General features: G+C 28.6%; 1 protein-coding gene across 1 annotated transcript; it reads left to right on the forward strand.

Annotated features, from left to right (window-relative positions):
• The first annotated feature begins 1941 nt into the window (after positions 1 to 1941).
• LOC132936762 (pre-mRNA-splicing factor CWC22 homolog) lies at positions 1942 to 17998 on the forward strand. The gene is made up of 6 exons (XM_061003532.1): positions 1942 to 2456; positions 6567 to 6692; positions 7536 to 8179; positions 8295 to 8333; positions 14344 to 14539; positions 17476 to 17998. Exons 1-6 carry the CDS (start codon positions 2213 to 2215, stop codon positions 17535 to 17537), a joined length of 1311 nt encoding a protein of 436 aa, XP_060859515.1. The 5' UTR covers positions 1942 to 2212; the 3' UTR covers positions 17538 to 17998.
• The last annotated feature ends 864 nt before the right edge of the window (positions 17999 to 18862 follow it).

The raw sequence follows: 18862 nt of genomic DNA on the forward strand, positions 1-18862 counted from the left end.
ATTGAAGTGGAATAAGAGCTAAATAATAATTATTATTATTAATATTTTATATTATTATGTCAGTATTGTAAAACCAGTTCATAGGTATAAAAAAAATAGTGACCGCAAATGCCACCAAAAAGGTATTGACCACAACTGTGCCGACCGCATCTGTGCCGACACCGCTGGCTGCTACACCGCAAGTGAGGCTTCTAGGCTCTTATTTGTTGATACCTACCTAACATAAGAAATAAAATAAGATTATTATACTACCTATAATTGTTTATGATATTATTATGCATAGTACTATAATACTTGAAGGCTGAAGCAGTGGCGTAGCCAGGGGCATGCTCCCCGAAATTTTAAGAAAATAAAAAAACATTTGTTGATTTACTACTTTTATATGTAGCAATAGTTCTAGCTATATTAGGGATGGTGGGGGGCAACTTCCCTTACGGATTTGTGAATTTTATTATCACAAACGTTTGCACCCACATGAGTTTCTACCAAGTGCCGCGTATGCACCCATATTGTATGCTAGACGCTACTGCGGTCTGCGTCTGTATATTATATACCTATGTTATTATTACATTATATTCAAAATCAACGAAAAATGTTTAGATATTAAATATTTTTTAAGGAATCTCAAATTATGAGCGTAAATAAATTGTCTTAGGATAAACCTAGAGCTAAACATAGAATTATTTTTTTCTGATACAGACGCTATTGGTGAAATTACATTTTCTTAAGACAAAATTATGAACGAAACAGTTATTCTTAAACGGTTGCGTTAATTGATGAACTGAATAAGACTGCAGATGTGGCAAATGTATTGAAATTGACTTAAACATATTAATTTGTATGCTATAGCCGTATTTTGGAGGTAAGAGGTAAGAGTCAGAAATTATTATTTACTGTCATCATAAACCAACGAAAAATCCTCATCTCGATAAATTTTATGTATTGAAGATGAAGTTAAAGATTGGACAATTTTAGTTACCTATACTACATTTTTAAACATTTTAGCTTGAAAAAAAAGACTGTGTAAGTTATGGGTCTTATAAATCCTAATCATCATTATTATTATTATATATTAAATATTTTTGTAATAGGACTTAGCACTAGTTAGCAGTATAATATTGTGTTTCTAATTTCTATACATTGTTGTCAGAAATTATTTTTAGTTAATTTTGACATATTATCTAACTTATTGAGCAAAACTGTTTATTTATTGTTACTTTTAAATAATAGTGATGTTTATTTAGGAAATACTATATTTAAAATATAAAAGTGATTAAAACAACTATAAATGTTTCTACAGTTAAAAAGAAAAGATTTCTTATTTATTGTTTAATGTTTATCGATAATATACAATTATTACACGAGTAGGGTAGGGGTTCTTATTTCTTTAATAAAGAAGTATTCGCAGGCATAATGGGTGGTTTTGGTACCAGTTTAATGAAGATTTAAACGTATGTAAAAGAATGTGATTAAAAAAAGTTTCATGTTTCGAAAATGAGTGACAAACTAAACTAAAATAAAAGCGAAAAATAATCACACCTAGTACTACGGCACGCAATTCGATTAATATTAGTTATAGGCGCAAATAGCGTTCGAGATTTGGGAGGGTTGAAGCCCTCCTATATAACAATAATCAATACTGGATAAGCTTAAAAAGACCCTACCAGGCCTTGCACGAAAGACCCTGGGCTACCACGGCAGGTCGGTCGCAGAATCCGTCGAGATCAGTGGTACCATTCTGACCGGCAAGCTTTGCACCATCAAAATCATAGATATTAAACAATATAATATGAAAGCGGCATTGATCCAAAATCATGAAGCCAACATAACGGAGAGACCACAACGTTTCTCCCTCGTACGGCGAGAGAGAAGTGCGAGGTTTCTCTTTCCGATATGTCTACTTCAAGTCCTGTGCACAGTGTAGATAGAAAATGCCGCATCCATAATAATATGTTTAATGTCTATGGTCAAAATAAATTTTAATTATAATATCGTCTCGCGCGCACTGCAATAGTAGCTGTTGTCGTAATCCGTCCAAGGCTCTAAGCGTCTAAAGCGTTTTCCGCCTGTCGTCCCGACGAAAATAATTATACCGGCCGCAAACAGTGTTTCCTACGACAGCCGGCTGGTTTATCGATTTATTGTCATCGACATCACTGGGACTCGGCTATTTAGTTAAGAGCTCGATATTGGAACGAACGTGATTTGTTTTATGAACACTCGTCTAGTACCCTCAACGCCGGCTACGCCGAAACTGTTCTTTTCCAATTCAAACGTGATGCGAGAACAGTCGGTAAGTATGGGATCTCATTTTTACCCGCTTCAACAGAATAATCTGTGGGACGAATTGAAACAATCCATCTCAATTTCCAAACAACTGTCTGACGTGTACCTTTCTTCCGTCAAGGACCACAAACCCGATTCCACAGAAATGTTGATGGCCTTTAAGAAATCAAGTAATACATTTATTATTATAGTAAACTATTGTATATTATGATGATTAGTAACAGAAATCGCGGTAGTCTCATAACCGGGGACATATGTTGTATAATTCGTTAAATTTGTCCAGTGCGCGATAATATTACTAGTAGATATTAGGTACCGGTAATTAGATACTCAAAAAATATTTTTTTGCTGTTCTCGAATTAAACTTTTATATCAATTATTTAGAGCATACAAAATTATTATAATAATAATTATTTAAAATATAAAATTGCTCTGCCCTCTGTCCCCTTCGCTCGCCAACCAACCTTCAATTTCGTTCTTTTTTTTTTGTAAGTTGAAAGTATAAAAATAATATAAAAATCTAAATTAAAACAATACATTATCTATTAAACCAAAAAGTTTTCAAAAATAGTTTCGTCAAGAATACGCTCAGAATTTAAAATTCAAGAAAGTTGTTTTCAAGGAAACTTTGTGACTCATTAAATATTTTTTTCCAATAACTAAGATATTATATAGTTAAATACAATTGGTAAAATATTGATACTTTTAGACAAAAAAAAAAAAATAAGAAACTAATATTAATGTAGGTACGCGTTATTTACGTGTACACGTGTGAGCGTGCGGCTGAGTGACAAGGGCGAACAGTATGGTCGTTGAACACATTATACACCACACTATTGATCACTTACTACGCACGCATTGGTACAACACGCCGCACACATTTGGAAAAATTATCTTTATTGAATTCCTTAAAAACCATCTGTGTCAAATTCTTCTTAGTGGCTATTAAGGGACAACATTTAGGCAATTTATAATTACGCGTCATCGCCGCCTGCGGTCGTTGTGTTTAGTTGTAAATAATTATTAGTGAGTGTAAATTCTTTATCGTCCAGCTGCGGGCGGACCAAGCGACTACGTTCTATAGTACACTAACACGATAGTGCTCAACCGTAGACGCACGCTCGAAAATATTTTTGTACTTACGCGAGTACGTTACAATGAATACAAAATAACGTCAATTATAGGCTGACGAAAAATTAACATGCTTCTAGTAGTCCAACTTTGATTTTTAAAAATTAGTTGAATTCGTTAGCTTCTACGTTTTGTAGGACATAGATTTTCGATATTTTGAAAAGTTTGTCTAAATACTCCAGTTTCAAATAAATTAACTTAATTTCTAAAAATGAATTTGTACTTTATAGATGAAAGGGCCATTGAGACAAAACAATTGAAAAGCTTTTCCTACGAAACATAGAAGAGGCTAATTAGTTTTCAAAATTAAAATTGGACTACTATATATATGTTTATTGTTCTCCAGCTTATGAAAAACCCCGTAAAAGGACGTTTCGCCCCCGTCGTTTCGTCCCCGTCTATTAATAAGATATTTGGAAAATTTGGCCCGCGGGAGTGATGTTATTTACCTACCTATAGAACGTTTGGTCCCGGTATTTTAAATCACTACATTTAAATAGCTTTTTAATTTAAAATTTCATTTATTTTTAAAAAACGTACAATTTCAATATAATTTATATTAATGTGTAGGGATGGCCGCAAAATTTAAATTTAATTTAATAAATCAAAAAAAATTCTAAAAACAACTACTTTACAAATGGTAATAAAACAACTTGTAAAAAAATTCCTAATTTCGATTTCTGCTCCAAGCTAAAAACTTGTACCTATTTATAATTTGAATATTGATGTTTAATTTTTTCTCAGTTATTTCAACTATTATCTTCATGTGTTAAATTAACGTTAATTTTAGTCTTTCAATACTGTATTCTTACCGTTTGGGTTTGTACTTTTTACATATATTTATTTATTTTAAAAATATTAAATTATTATTATTAAAACTAAAAACTTTTTTCAAAATATTATTTTTGGGAAGTTCCTAACCACGACGACAACGACGATAATATTAACTCCCGGGGGCCAAATGTCCTATCTTAATAATAGACGGGGACGAGACGTCCGTGGGCTCTTTTTTACGGGGACGAAACGTGTGGGGCGAAACGTCCACAATTCAAAAAAGGTGGATAAGTGGATGTCGCTCTGGTGTACAGTAGGTTACAAGTGGGTCACTGTAATGGGTGGTGTTAAACTTGAATTCAATGATACAATATCATTGAATAAGAAAAACGATTCTGAGCGAAAAAGGTCAGTCAGCCTATGATATTACCAAGTATATTTGATGATATTATTGTGAATAAAGTAATTTATATATAACCTATTTACGTGTAGCCTTGTTTTAAATTTTCAATCCTTAGTCATAAAAGTTGAACATTTTATACATTTTTAACTACAAAATAATTAATAAATTATAAATTTGATAAATGTTGTCAAAATTTGAACTTTAAATGCTTATAAAAAAAAATTGTGCATATGTATTTTTAATATTTTTCAACTGCTATTAGAATGATATATCAGGAACCTTAAATTAAATTTTCTCGCTTTTTTACCCAACAAATAAAAATTTATTGATATTTATAGAAAAAAAAAACTAAAAAAATTGGAAACTGACAATGTCCGTAAACAGCTCAAAAAGAGTCAAAATATTTTCAACATTTTATGGTGTATAGAAAATGCTAATATAAACATTCAGTGAAATATTTAAGTATCTACAGTCATTCGTTTTTTAATTACAATAAAATAAGAAAATTGTTACATGAGAAATCGAGTGAATATCAAATGTTGTAAAAATATAAATTTCAGACGCTCATAAAAATTTAATTTAAGTTTCTTGTAAACATTTTTTTTTTTGATAAAAGTAGACAAACTTATGGATAATCTTGTATTACATTTTCAAATCTTAGATTTAAAAAGAAAAATTTTTATAATTTCTCAACTCAAAATAATTTGCTATTTTCGTGATTTTTTGGTATTTTGTCAAAATTTGAACTTTAAATGCTTATAAATAAAAACTGTGACTAAGGATTTTTAATTTTTTTCATCTGCCTTTGAAACAATAACCTAGGAGCCTTCTATTAAATTTTCAAGCTTTTTTACTCAACAGATAAAATTTTATTGATATTTATAGAAAAAAAAACTAAAAAAATTGAAAACTGACAATGGCCGTAAACAGCTCAAAAAGAGTCAAAATATTTTGTAAATTTGATGGTGTATAATAGAAAATGCTAATATAAACATTCAGTCAAAATTGCATGTCCTTACGGTCATTTGTTTTAGAGTCACACCAAAAACCAAAATCGATTTTCTCGATAACAGATTTTGCGTGAAAATTCCCGTTTTTCCTTAATTTTTCTTTTGTTTTTCACGTCGCTTGTGAAAACTACTGAGAAATTTTTACTTTTGACCCCCCAAAGTACCAACTAGATTCACTTTCCTATCAGAAAAGTTACTATTGAAGAAAATCCAAGCACTTTTACTGTCCTAAAAGGACAGACACAAAAAAAAAAACACACATCATTGTAAAATCAATACATTCATCGCTTTGCTCAGAATCTAAAATCCATAGTCACAATTTTTTTTACCTGCATTAAATGTTTAAATATTGACAAAATACGTAAAATTCACCAAAGTGTGCAAATTATTTTAAGTTAGATGTCCGGGGCTAAGAATAAAACATGGAATTCAGAAAGGTAAATAAAAAACACATGATTATAAAATCAATGTATTCATCGCTTCGCTCAGAATCTAAAATTAACATTTAATCCGTGCCTATATTTAGGTAAATATTAAAAAATAAATTGAATGAACCTAAATGAAGAAAATTTGGTTTTGAGTATTTGTAAAAATCCAGATGGAAAAGTAATTTATTATTGAGAATACGCTAAATATAATTAGATATTACCTTATTATATACCACTTCCAATACATTGGAAATTGCTTTAATTATACTACATTAGAAAGTAAATAAGTTAAGTAAAAAGATCTAAGTGAAAGGACTATTTCACCTATACATTTTAGTATTTTACTATTTATATCTAATGGTACCTACCTACCCGCATGGGCTTTTATAAAGCTAAGTTATTTTATGTAAGTAGATACAAGAAAATAAAAAACTAAAAGTTGAAGACAAAATCGTATAAAACTAATCAAATCATGTATTTATTTTGAAAATAAATTAAATATAATGTAAACATTTCTACATTTTAATGTTTCAGACGAAAAGACCCATGTCGCTCTAGAGACATTTCTAAATTCTTTTATTGCACAAAAATATGATGATGGTCATAATAAGGCATCAGATATTGAAATACGTCATGACCAGACACAAGTATCAGCTCCAAGTAATTATATATAATGATTATTAAATTATTAATACCATATATTGTACTAATGTATTTTTATTTTTTATTAATTATAACAAATGGGATTCAATCGAATATTGTTTACAAAATAATAAAAATCTGTGTGGGTAACTCAATATTATTAATAAGAATATCATTTAATTTATAAAATATTTAAAATTTTTTAAATATATAAAAATTATTTTAGTAACAATATTTAGTTACTATAATTTATTTGCTCAACGAGTAATTTATTGTCACAAGACTAACTGAAAATATAGTACTTATAGAGTACTATAAGTACTTATTCAGATACAATATTCTTTATAGTTTATAGTTTACAATCAATCACTGAACATAACAAATTATTTAGTTGATTTTAAATTTTATTGTGCTCAATATTAGTTTGGCTTTTGAGAATATATTATCTCTTTTTAATAGTTAAAATGGGCCAACCATTGTTATAAACTATGCCTCAGACCTTTAAACATTAAACTAAGGCTCCATTACCTATTTAAGTCTATTAAAAATTCTAACAAAGTATATAATGTAATATAAACATATACAAAACAACAGAAAGTTGCTTCATATTTTCAAGTAACTTTCTATTAAGTATCTATTTGGAAAATCAACTTAATTTATAAGCTACTTGATTATTTCTAAATCATAATTAACATGGGATTCTATTGATTAATATTAGTTTTAATAAATTGAATTTATAGTATATTTGTTTTTTTTTTGTATAAGTTTAAAAATGTATTTTAGAAAATATTGTTCATTGTAATTGACATTCCATGTTATCTGACGGACGGTTTAGAGTTAATCTAAAAAAATTAATTTCAGGAATACCCCAATATCAGCCAATATCTTGTTCTCAAGAACGCATGCCATCATCTGAAGGCGAGCTACGATCGGAAACTAAAACTCAGTATCCGTGTAAAACAGAATTTCGGCCACAATCTGAAAATTTAAACAGATCTCTGTCTAATTCTCATATTCCAACACAATCTAGAAATATTTACTGGTCGTCCTCTGATTCCCCTAATATGACACAGTACGAAGTAAGAAATAAGTCGCGATCTAAATCTCAAGATCAACATGAATTTGGTACTAGAAGTATGTATTCATCTATGACAAGACATCAGCCACGATCCAGAAATTTAAATATGTCTCCTTCAAATTATCGTAATCAAAAAAAACCTGGAAGAAGAAATAGATCGCGTTCTAGATCATACAATGGACACCGATTTGGTTCTAGAAGTACGTATTCATCTAAAAACAGACAACGGTCTCAGTCTAGAAATAGAAAAAAGTCGAAATCTAAATCACTGGATCGGAGAGATAATGTAACTGAACATCAGCCTTTATATAAACCAAAACATGACCGTTCACTTAGGGCTTCGAGACATAAAAAATTTAAAAACGAAATAGGACAAGGACATCCACCTAAAAATACAAAAAAAGGGAAACAATTTAAATCTACACAGGTAAATGTTGACTTAATAATATATCAATATATTCATAGTTTTAATTACAATATGTTTATTAAGTTTTTTTTTAAAATTTATTTATAAACTTTGATTGTGGCCGTTTAAATAACAGTCTACATCTTCATCAGACACATCTTCACAGCTTGAAGAGGTAAATCTATATATATTATTATTATTTAAGTGGGTGCCTAATTTTAATTATAAATGTAGGTTGAATATATTAGTAGAGTTTAATATAATTTAATAATTTACTTTTTTCTGTTTCGGATTAAATTCAATATTACTTTTCTAAGAGTTCTTGGATAAATCTAGCGATGCACGACTATATCTGTATCTAATGAATATACTGAAATGTATGTGCTTAAACTATATCATAAGTGCATTTTATATTTAAGTACATATGAATTGCTATAAAAAAATCAAATATCTAGGTACGCTTTATTTTTTGTCATATCCACCGATTCTTAAATTTATACCATGGCTTATTCTTTTTTCTACAATAAAAAAAATCTTTTTTTTATCCAGGTAGGTAGGTATTAGGTACATAGGTATAGTCTAGTTAATTTCTTCGTCTCGAACAAAAATGTATTTCAAAAATAAGTTCTGACTACAGGTGTTATCTGCTTGATGCAAATAATGCAGTAATATTTCAATAAATATTGAAGTTAATAATATAATATATGGTGGCACTATAATGATAAATTATTACATGCATTAAAAGTATTTATTGTAATATCCAAGTTTTATAGGAAGATATCATAATCATACCAAAGCATTAAATTACGATAGTTATCTATATACTCATATCATAAAACAATTAATACAAAATCGAAACAAATTCGCATACCTACATGTTACTATATAACCACTACCTGTTTTACCTCCATCTTTGTTGTTAGCAGCCCATATGTACAAAAATATATACCTTCTAATAATTTTGAAATATGGTACAAAATATTGAATATTTATTTCAAAAATCTAAAACTGTATAATTATTTCTTATATTATGCAAAGTTTACTTGCTACGCAAACGACCTAGGTGTTACAGGTGGCAGTTTAACCACTAGGGTTTTCTCGGGACGTAAACAATTTTTTGGAGTATGAGCTGGATTATTTTCCTTATCTCTAATCTCTATAGTTTTCATGGTTACCACTAGAAAGATTATATAATATGAGAGAGTACAATGAGCTAATTCGCTCTGATTGGTAGATAATTATCACTAGTAAATTTAAATATTGAAAATTTGTTTTAAAAACTTTATTTTATAATAGGTTCATTGATTACCTTAATAAGATTAATTTTTATAAGTGTATTATATAACTTATAATTTGTTTTATAGTATTGATATGTTCGAAATAGCCGCCTTATTTTGTATTACCGTCGTCCGAAGTTCTAAAGCCTTTTACACGTTACCCCACCCGCTCCTAGAGTTGCGTACTGGTCGTCGTGCCACGATGCTCGGCTTATAATAAGTTTTTGTTATTAGTTCTAGTCAACCGTAGATACTGGCTGTATGTCTGAAAGTCTTGCGTGTTTTTCTTCCATAGCAATGTCATATTTCTCTCAACGGAATTACGGATGGTCTTCACTTTTTATTAAAATCTAAATCCCCAGGTCCAGACGGATTATCCGGTTTCTTTTTAGCAAAGTGTACAAATTCTATAATTTATCCTACCTTCTTCATACTGTAAATCTTAGTTGAGGGCGTTTTCCCCTCTATTTGAAAAATAAGCTTTAAATTACACAAATATTTAAAAATAGTGACAATAAAAATTTTAAAAACTACCGACTTATTAGAAATCTGATGCAACTCGGTAAACTTTTTGAAAACTAGTCTTAATTAATATCATGTCGTCACTAAACAATGTTTTTGATCAAAGACAACATAGTTTCAGACCGAGAAAATCAATATTAAGATTCAATTTGTCATTTATAAATTATATTCATGATGACTTTAAATATAACTGTTAGGTAGATGTTGTTTAGTATATTTACTGAGACTTCGAAAAGGCTTTTAATCGCGTTTATCACAACCTTTTAATTTGTGCAGTAAGTCGTCTAGGTATTGGTGATCTTCTACTTTCATGGCTACACTCTTATCTAACTGATCGTCAACAATTCACTAATATCCAAATATTTAGGTAAAACGCTTATTATATTACCCTTTCCTCAGGCGTTCCTCAAGATGGTCATTTGTCACCCCTCTTATTTTTAATTCTCATTAATTATAATATTCTGTTCTTAAAAAGTGTCGATTCTTCTTATTTGCCGATGACTTAAAATTATTTACGGAGTGTCTTTAATCAACAATTGTAACATTTTATATACGAACTTGGTTAACTAGTGCCAAAATTGAGGAATAAACGTAAACATATCTAAATGTCACTCGATGAGCTTTTATCTGTTAAAGATCTTGGTATAATTTGTTCACATGATTTATGTTTTTATGAACACGTTGAATGTATCGTTGAGAAATCTTCAAAAACATTAGGGTTTATTAAAAGTTTATTAAGCTCCTCTGAGTTTTCAGATCCTAGATCTATTATAAAAGCTCTTTACACGGCTCTTGTAAGGACTATTTTGGAATACAGTTCTATTATTTAGAGCCCATATACGAATTTAGAAAATGATTCAATCAAAAAAGTCCAAAATTGCTTCGTCAAATACCTACTTAGCTTTTAAACAAAATTTTCGTTGGAATCTCACAAGTATGACTAGGTATAATACTGACATCTAGACGTGTGGCAGATATAACCTTTGTTCATTACCTCATTAAGACATTAATGTCCATATCAAATTTTCTTTTTTACTAGAACACATCTAATTTTATGTCCTTCTTCAATATCCCAGATACCCCACACTTTCCATAATACCAATTTCGCTAAAAATTATTCTACTCTTTCTAACACAATGTAATTATGTAACTAATACCCCAACTTTGATTTTTTCTTGATAAATAATGTAATTATAATATATTATAATATTATAACTATTAATATAATATATTATCTATAATAATTAAAACGCATTTTAAGTATTTAAGTTGATATCTATTATATCTTATATTATTAATACATTATTTAAATTCACCCAATGTCGTAAGTTGCTACGAGTTAATTAAAAAAAAAAAATTTTTTAATTTTTCTTTACATTTATATCAATACCTATATACTTAACCACATATAAAACCGTGTATATATCATTACCTATTATTTTATTGTAATGTGTGCTTGTTGTTTAATTGGATTCCCACCCGTTTTATTTCAGTGAATAATATATTATAACTATATTATATTATTACTATTTTAATTATATATATTATATACATATTTTTGCTTTTATATTGTATATAAATTCCAGCCCTAGTTATAACGTGATCACTGTAGATATGCAACCATTATCACGTTTCGTGCAAGTTCTGTACGAAAAAAAATTAAATATTTTTAATTTAAGGACCTATACGAATAAAATTCAAAATAGTACCAATATAAAGTAAATAAATATTTTGAATTTCTAAAAATTACATGTCAGGTGGTATCTTGACATAATAATTGGAATCTTAGTTGGGTAGGTACCGTATTTCAGTAAACGAATAGGTAAAGATTTTACGTCAAACATTACCTATTATCTCATATATTGATAATTACCAATTACTAATTTGTATAGAAGGTCTATAATAAAATGGTCTATGGCTTTTGCCCTATGGTGTGTAAATCAAGATCATAAGCACTACCTACAATTAATAAAAGCGGTTTCGTTCATTATGTGAAAACCGATATAACAATCCATAATACGATCAAATATGAGAGGACTATGATTAAAATCACCCACCAACTCAGATTTCAGTGGCAATTCGTATGCACCGAAAACACCAACTGTATTTACATTTGTTTGATTTAGTTTTATATATGTTACCGTCAATGATGTAAATTAGTATAACGTAAATTCCTAGCCAATATTAAAAAATCCTAACATTAGTAGTCGATATTGTCAATGCCTAGGCATTAACTGACAATATAGGCAAGGTTGTAAAATTCAAATATTTTGTAAACACATTTAGAACTATGACTAGGAACTTTCCTTAATTTCTAATACTGATAGGCAATGTTGATAATTATGTTTAACGAAATATTTAAATTAAGTCAGAAATTTATAAATACAAGATAAATTATACATAATTATTTATTTTCACAATTTGTTGTACTGTGACACTTTGAATTGCATAAAACATTACTTTTTTTACAAGCACATCTATTAGTTTTGCATCATGATTTACAAATACATCTAGTATAGCCTTGTGATCCCGCGATTCCGAATCCAGCAGCCTCACGAACGGTAATTTCTTTTACTCCGGCAGTCGCGATTGTCTTTTCATAGTCTAATATATTTTCAGGACACGGAACCAGTTGTGATCTATTGAACCTATGTTTTAGCATACCCTACTCTTTACCTACATAGTAATTTATTTTAATAGTGTAATTTATTTATTTTAACAATTAATTTGTATTGTTCCTACTTACATAATTTATGTATATCAACTTCATATGCAACAATGACCGCCAAAAGATTAAGGGGTGAGCCACGTGCTCTATCCACGTCAGATATAGGTACGCTAACAGTAGTTCCTAATTGAAGTTCTGTCAACTTAGTATTAAAATACTTCATCACTAGGTCGTCTTTGAAGCAGTGGCATACATTTTTTTGGTACCCACCCACGTCCCACTGATTATGATACCCCCCCCCCCCCTTAATTTTACTAAACTCTTCTGTTCAAAAAAGTAATTTTTAATTTCTTATTATAAACCAATTCTTAATTAAAGTTGTAAGCAAGAATTCAAAAATATTATGCTGCAGTGTAGCTACAAATGTCACAAGGGTAAATTATAATATTAATAATAAATTAAATATTATTAATAATAATAAATTGTACTTATTAAAATACTAGGTAGTTCATAATATTATATTTTTTCATGGTGTTCTTACTGTTCTTAGTGTTCATACCTATTCAATATCACCACTGGGTAACCTACTCAGTACCCACCCACCCACCCCTGAATTTCACTAGGGGTGGTTGCCCCAAAAAATATCCTTCGCCACGCCACTGCTTTGAAGAAGGTAATTACTATATATGGATACTAGATTATCATAGATCCATGTTATCGCTATATTTTACTTAATAGGTACCTAATGTACGATCATCAACATATTAGAGCGATAAGTACGTACTGATTATACTTTGATAAACCAATAAATCAATTTTACAACGTAAGAACATTTCTAAACCAACCAACAAATAAATGATTTTATATTTTTATCAATTATGCCTGAAAAAGCCCAGAGTTAATGTCATTACCTAGGTAATATTTCTATGCGTCATTGACTGATAATAACAGACATTAACGATATTTCCTAGTCAAAATCGTGTACTGACTAATTTGATCGGAAATATCGTTATTGACTAATTATTAACATTAATTCCTTAATTTACGTCTTAGCCGGTAACATATATATTTATATTACTTTGGTCTTGATTTAGAGATTGCACGATTGTACATTAGATTGATGTAGAAACTAGCCGTAGATACTTAATCTGTATAGAAGATTCATGCTAAATCATTCAGTAACTCATATTAGGTACTAACAGATTAAAACGAGTTAAAAACGTCCATTTCAATTTTATATAAATTAATTTAGTTACATTTTTAACTATAGAAAAAAAAACATTAAACTAAAAAAGTTATTGGTTATTATTTTATTTACCAATTGGTATACGTATATTATATTTATAATAAATAAATTAGATATATGTACAGTTTATTGTTATAGGTTAGTTTTCTTGAACGAATATCAGGAGCACTGAAAGTTACATACTTACAAAGTTAAATATTATTTACTTACCCTATTTGAATTTAGGAAAAGTAAAAATAAACTTGATTAATATTGAACTAAAGATGATATAATTATTTAATAAACATACCTAGCTGTATTTGCCAGAAATGTACAAATTAATTATATCCTATGTTTAGTGAACTTTTTTTAGTTATGAACATATTAAATACACTACAGAAAAAGCTGTTTAGTATCTTGTTTATTGTTTAATATCTAATAAAATAGTTATATAGGTTCTTTTTTTAATTACATTTATTTTTATATCATATAGGAACCGCCAATACCAGTGGTTAATTCTGGTACAACCGTCATACCACCTTCACAAGGTGCACCTCAAGTACAAAACCCATTTTATTCACACAACGTTACACCAATGTACTACGCTCAACCAACACATATGCCGCCGCGGTTAATGCCAGTCCCATATTATATGCCACCGCGATCTCGTTTACCATATCCGCCGACATGTAAGTCACTAAACGTTTTTATACTATATATCTAAACTCTAAAGCATAATAATTAATAGTCAAAATATTAAGAAATATGGAATATCTCAACTTTATATTGATAGAATAACATGATTTATCACTTATCACTAGTGCTTGTATGTAAATACCCTAAACACTATAAACAAATACCTTTCAACGCTAAAATACCCTTAAAAAATTACCCACATTTTTTTAATTGGTTCATAAGCATGAGGAAAACGATATTTAAACTTTCAGAATTTTTAACACTTCCAATTAGGTATACTAACTAAACTAACAATAATACAAATCAAAATACCGAACTTAGATATACTCACAATATATAAACAGTATACTTGAAATAAATGCAATCGAGAAATAACACCAAATACTGGTAACTGACCGCTGACCAATGACTGGTTTGTTATTTGTTGGATATGGTACGTAGGTATGTAAGATTATATGAGTCTCTTTGTGACAAACTGTGGTAAAACTTATTGGCATCTAGATTCTAGATTGTACGAAGAAATGAAAATCAGTAGATACGTGTTAATTTATCACGGTGTTCGCATATCACGTTATTCGTTATTTCTCAACTCTGTAAGTACCTACATAGGCTACATATTATGCAGCCAGCTTTTTTGAAAATTAAGTTGTTTTATTTCACGATAGTTTAAAACTGCCCAAAACATGCACGATGCACGCAATAGTGTCCATAATAATCAATGGAAACATGGGGCAAAGTGAGGACGCTAATGTCTGAAGACCTGTAATTCACTTAAAAATCAATTTTTTCTTTTCAAATTTTGTTCACACAATCTATAGGTTATGGTTATTGATAATGCATTTTTTATGAAAATTTGATTTTTTTTTTATTTAAGTTTAAAAGGATGTAAAAAAGTACAGTTAAGGGCAAAATTCCGACATACAAAAAAATTCCATATATTTTAACTAATTTTATAAGCACAACAAATTATTTATAAAAAACGTTAATATTCTTAAATGTATAGCTTAACTTAAAAGAAATAAAATTATAAATTGTAACTTTTTAAATGTTTTAAAACATAAACATAATTTTAGGAACAAAATTCACATTTAAACATGGTTTTCTTCTAACTCAGCACAAAGACAATGAAGCCATTTTTTACATAATAGACTACTATGTCTACCCATCAACTGAAGTTCTTCCTTTATTTTAAGAATATTTGGGTTGTTCCCACAATGCCCCAGACAGGTATAAACCACTTTGCCCCAAATAATTAAATTACCTAGAGCCATTGATTTTATTTTATTTAATAACTAAACATAAATAAAAAACTTATCATAGAACAAACAACAACGACTTTTTAATAAAAAAAAAAAATTATTAATAACAAAGCGTAAAATAATTAAATATATAAATAACAAATTATGCAAATTCTATTATCAAGTAAATTAAGTTAAGTAAAATAAGTTTTTCATTGATTAATTGCAAAATTATCGATAGTTTGATTCAAAACTTCTACCACACAAACTCAGATGACCAAGGAAGCCAAAAATCTAATATTATTATAAATTTTTTACATTAAATAAATAGATAATACCATGTCTCCACTTTTCCCCGGTACCCCACTTTGCCCCATGTTCCCCTAATATATTCTAATTAGTAAATATATAAATTATTTGTATTATGTTTAGTGTTTACATACCTACCTTAGGGTGACTATACGTCCTGTGTTATACAGGATTATTCTTTATTTTGGCTTTGTGTCCTGTTGTCCTGACAAACTTCTCTCAGGACGCTTTTTGTCCCGTAATGTCAAGCCTGTCCCATATTAATCCCGTTTTTTGCCTTACTGTTAATTTATAATTTTTGAAATTTTTGAAGTGACATTATTGAATAGAATAATATAAAAATCTTTACTTTTCAATTGGATTTTTGGATTTTTGTTTTTACCATTATTATTGTTGCATCACATCAGCGACGTAAACCATACGTATAATAATATATTTAACGACCGGTGCGACCAGTGCGTTATCAAATGTGAGAATATTGTGAAATATATAAATATTAATAATAGCCTAATAATACCTCCATGTCGTGCACAAGCGTTTCTTATCGGACAACAAAAAAATATAATAAATACTTATTAATTTAAAAATATTATATATTAAATTATTAAAATATAATCATATGATAATATTTTTGTCCCATATTTTATTTTTTTTAAAATGGTCACCCTAACCTACTTACTTATTTTTGAGTTTTTTATTTCCAAAATTGTAATATGTTAGGTATATGTTCTATGCATTTTTTAAAAATAATTAAAAATTTAGCTGCATATATTTAAGCATATTTTGACAATTTTGACTGCATAATTATTATATGCATGCCTATTTCGATAATTTTTGTGCAACAAGTCCCGAACCCTATTATCATAGAACAATTATAATAATGCTATTATTATTAATAACTAATAAATAATAATATAATATGACGCAATGAAAAAAGTGTGGGAACCATAATTAACCAATAAGTTATACTAACAATAAATCACAATAAGCCAACATTATACAATACCTACTATAGCATACCTTATTATTATCTACCTATTCATTTTCAATAATGATGTCATAAATGTCATCTTTTTTCATCTCTTACCTATATCAATTTAAAATATTATATAATCGGCTATCTATGCAATTTTTTATCATTTATTACTTTTCTTGATTAATATTTGTCTACTGTAAATTAAATAAGTATTATCTATTTACCTACTTCAAAAACGAAAATTGTGTTTAAATTCAGATTTAACCACCTTTCAGGAAACATATAGGCATGCGTATATGACACAGCAAACAATAAACATCTATATAGCTTCAAGTTGAAGTGTTTACTTATAAAGATTTTAAAAATTAAAAATACTGTTAATTATAGCATTTTGTTAATTTTACAGATCCAAGATTATTATATAGACCACAGTGGCAGCCTGCAGTTTGTAATTATGGTACACAATGAAGAAGCCTAGAAAAATATTATTTTTAAACATATTATTATTATGCATTCATACTATCTATTACTCTACGTCTCTACCTACTGTTTGTTCTCAATCGTTCATTTTAAATTCTGAGCGGAGTGATGAATGTGATTTTACAATGATGTGTGTTTTTATTTTTTTTTTCTTGTTTCTTTTACCACGGTTTGCGGCAGTAAAACTGCTTCGCTTTTCTTTAACAGTATCTTGTTCGATGGGAAATTTAATTGAATGTTGGTTGAATGAATCTAAACTCCCAATAGTTTTCAGAAAAAACCACATAACAATTAAGGAAAAATGGGAATCTTTACGCAAAATCGGTCACAGTCAATCCTTAGTCACAGTTTTTTTATAAGCACATTTTAGATTTAGTTTAGGTACTTTATAGTATGATTAACATTTTAAATTTAAATGTTAAATTTTTCATGTTTTTTTAATGGGTATTTTCGAAAAAATATAAATATAAAAATATTTTTATTACATATAAATCCATGCTTTTGTACCTAATTTATAAAACTTTTTTTTGGAATTTAATTTGTGGTTTTTGTGTGAACACTTTAATTAAAAATAAAAATAAGACTAACTTAATATTATGGTATTATTAATGTCAGTAAATATAGCCATTCTATATGTAATATTTTATGTGTGTAACTTATGTATCTTTATGTGTTTATATTGGAGTGATTTTTTTTTTTTTATTTAAAAGCCGATATTGGAGTGATATTTATGCCGATAGTCAATTATGATTGATCACAAATAAATGTTCATAGGTTTATTATTTACCTATATAACTATGATTTTTGTATATTGATCATAAAATGTCTACTAATGTGTCCTGTTTTGTTGACTAATCACTACCTACAAATTATTATGCCAATTGTCAATAGTTAAAATGATACTTATATGACATCTGTAATGGGTGGGTAATTAAATGGGTGGTCGGTTACTCGGTAAGTACCGTCAGACTGGTTAACTTGGAGCACACCATATCTTGTTATACGTGCCTCAGTATCATGCTATCATACTTAATATTTTTTTGATAAATATATAAGTAGGGAGGTAGATTGGAGATATTTAATTTCAATTTAGTACGTTTTATACTGGTCCATGATAAAAACGTTAATTGTTGCTTGATAATTGATTGGTTTTGGATTGTGTAATGTGTATAACATATAGGTAGTCATTGTATGACTGCTCTAAGTTTTAAACCACCCTGAGTAGGTAATTATGACTAAGGACTAAAGGTATCTAGGTATTAGGTATATATTTAATTTAAATATTTTCTACATATTGATAACCGTGAAACTAA

The sequence above is a fragment of the Metopolophium dirhodum genome, chromosome 1, assembly GCF_019925205.1.
Source record: "Metopolophium dirhodum isolate CAU chromosome 1, ASM1992520v1, whole genome shotgun sequence".
NCBI classification, from domain to species: Eukaryota; Metazoa; Arthropoda; class Insecta; order Hemiptera; family Aphididae; genus Metopolophium; species Metopolophium dirhodum.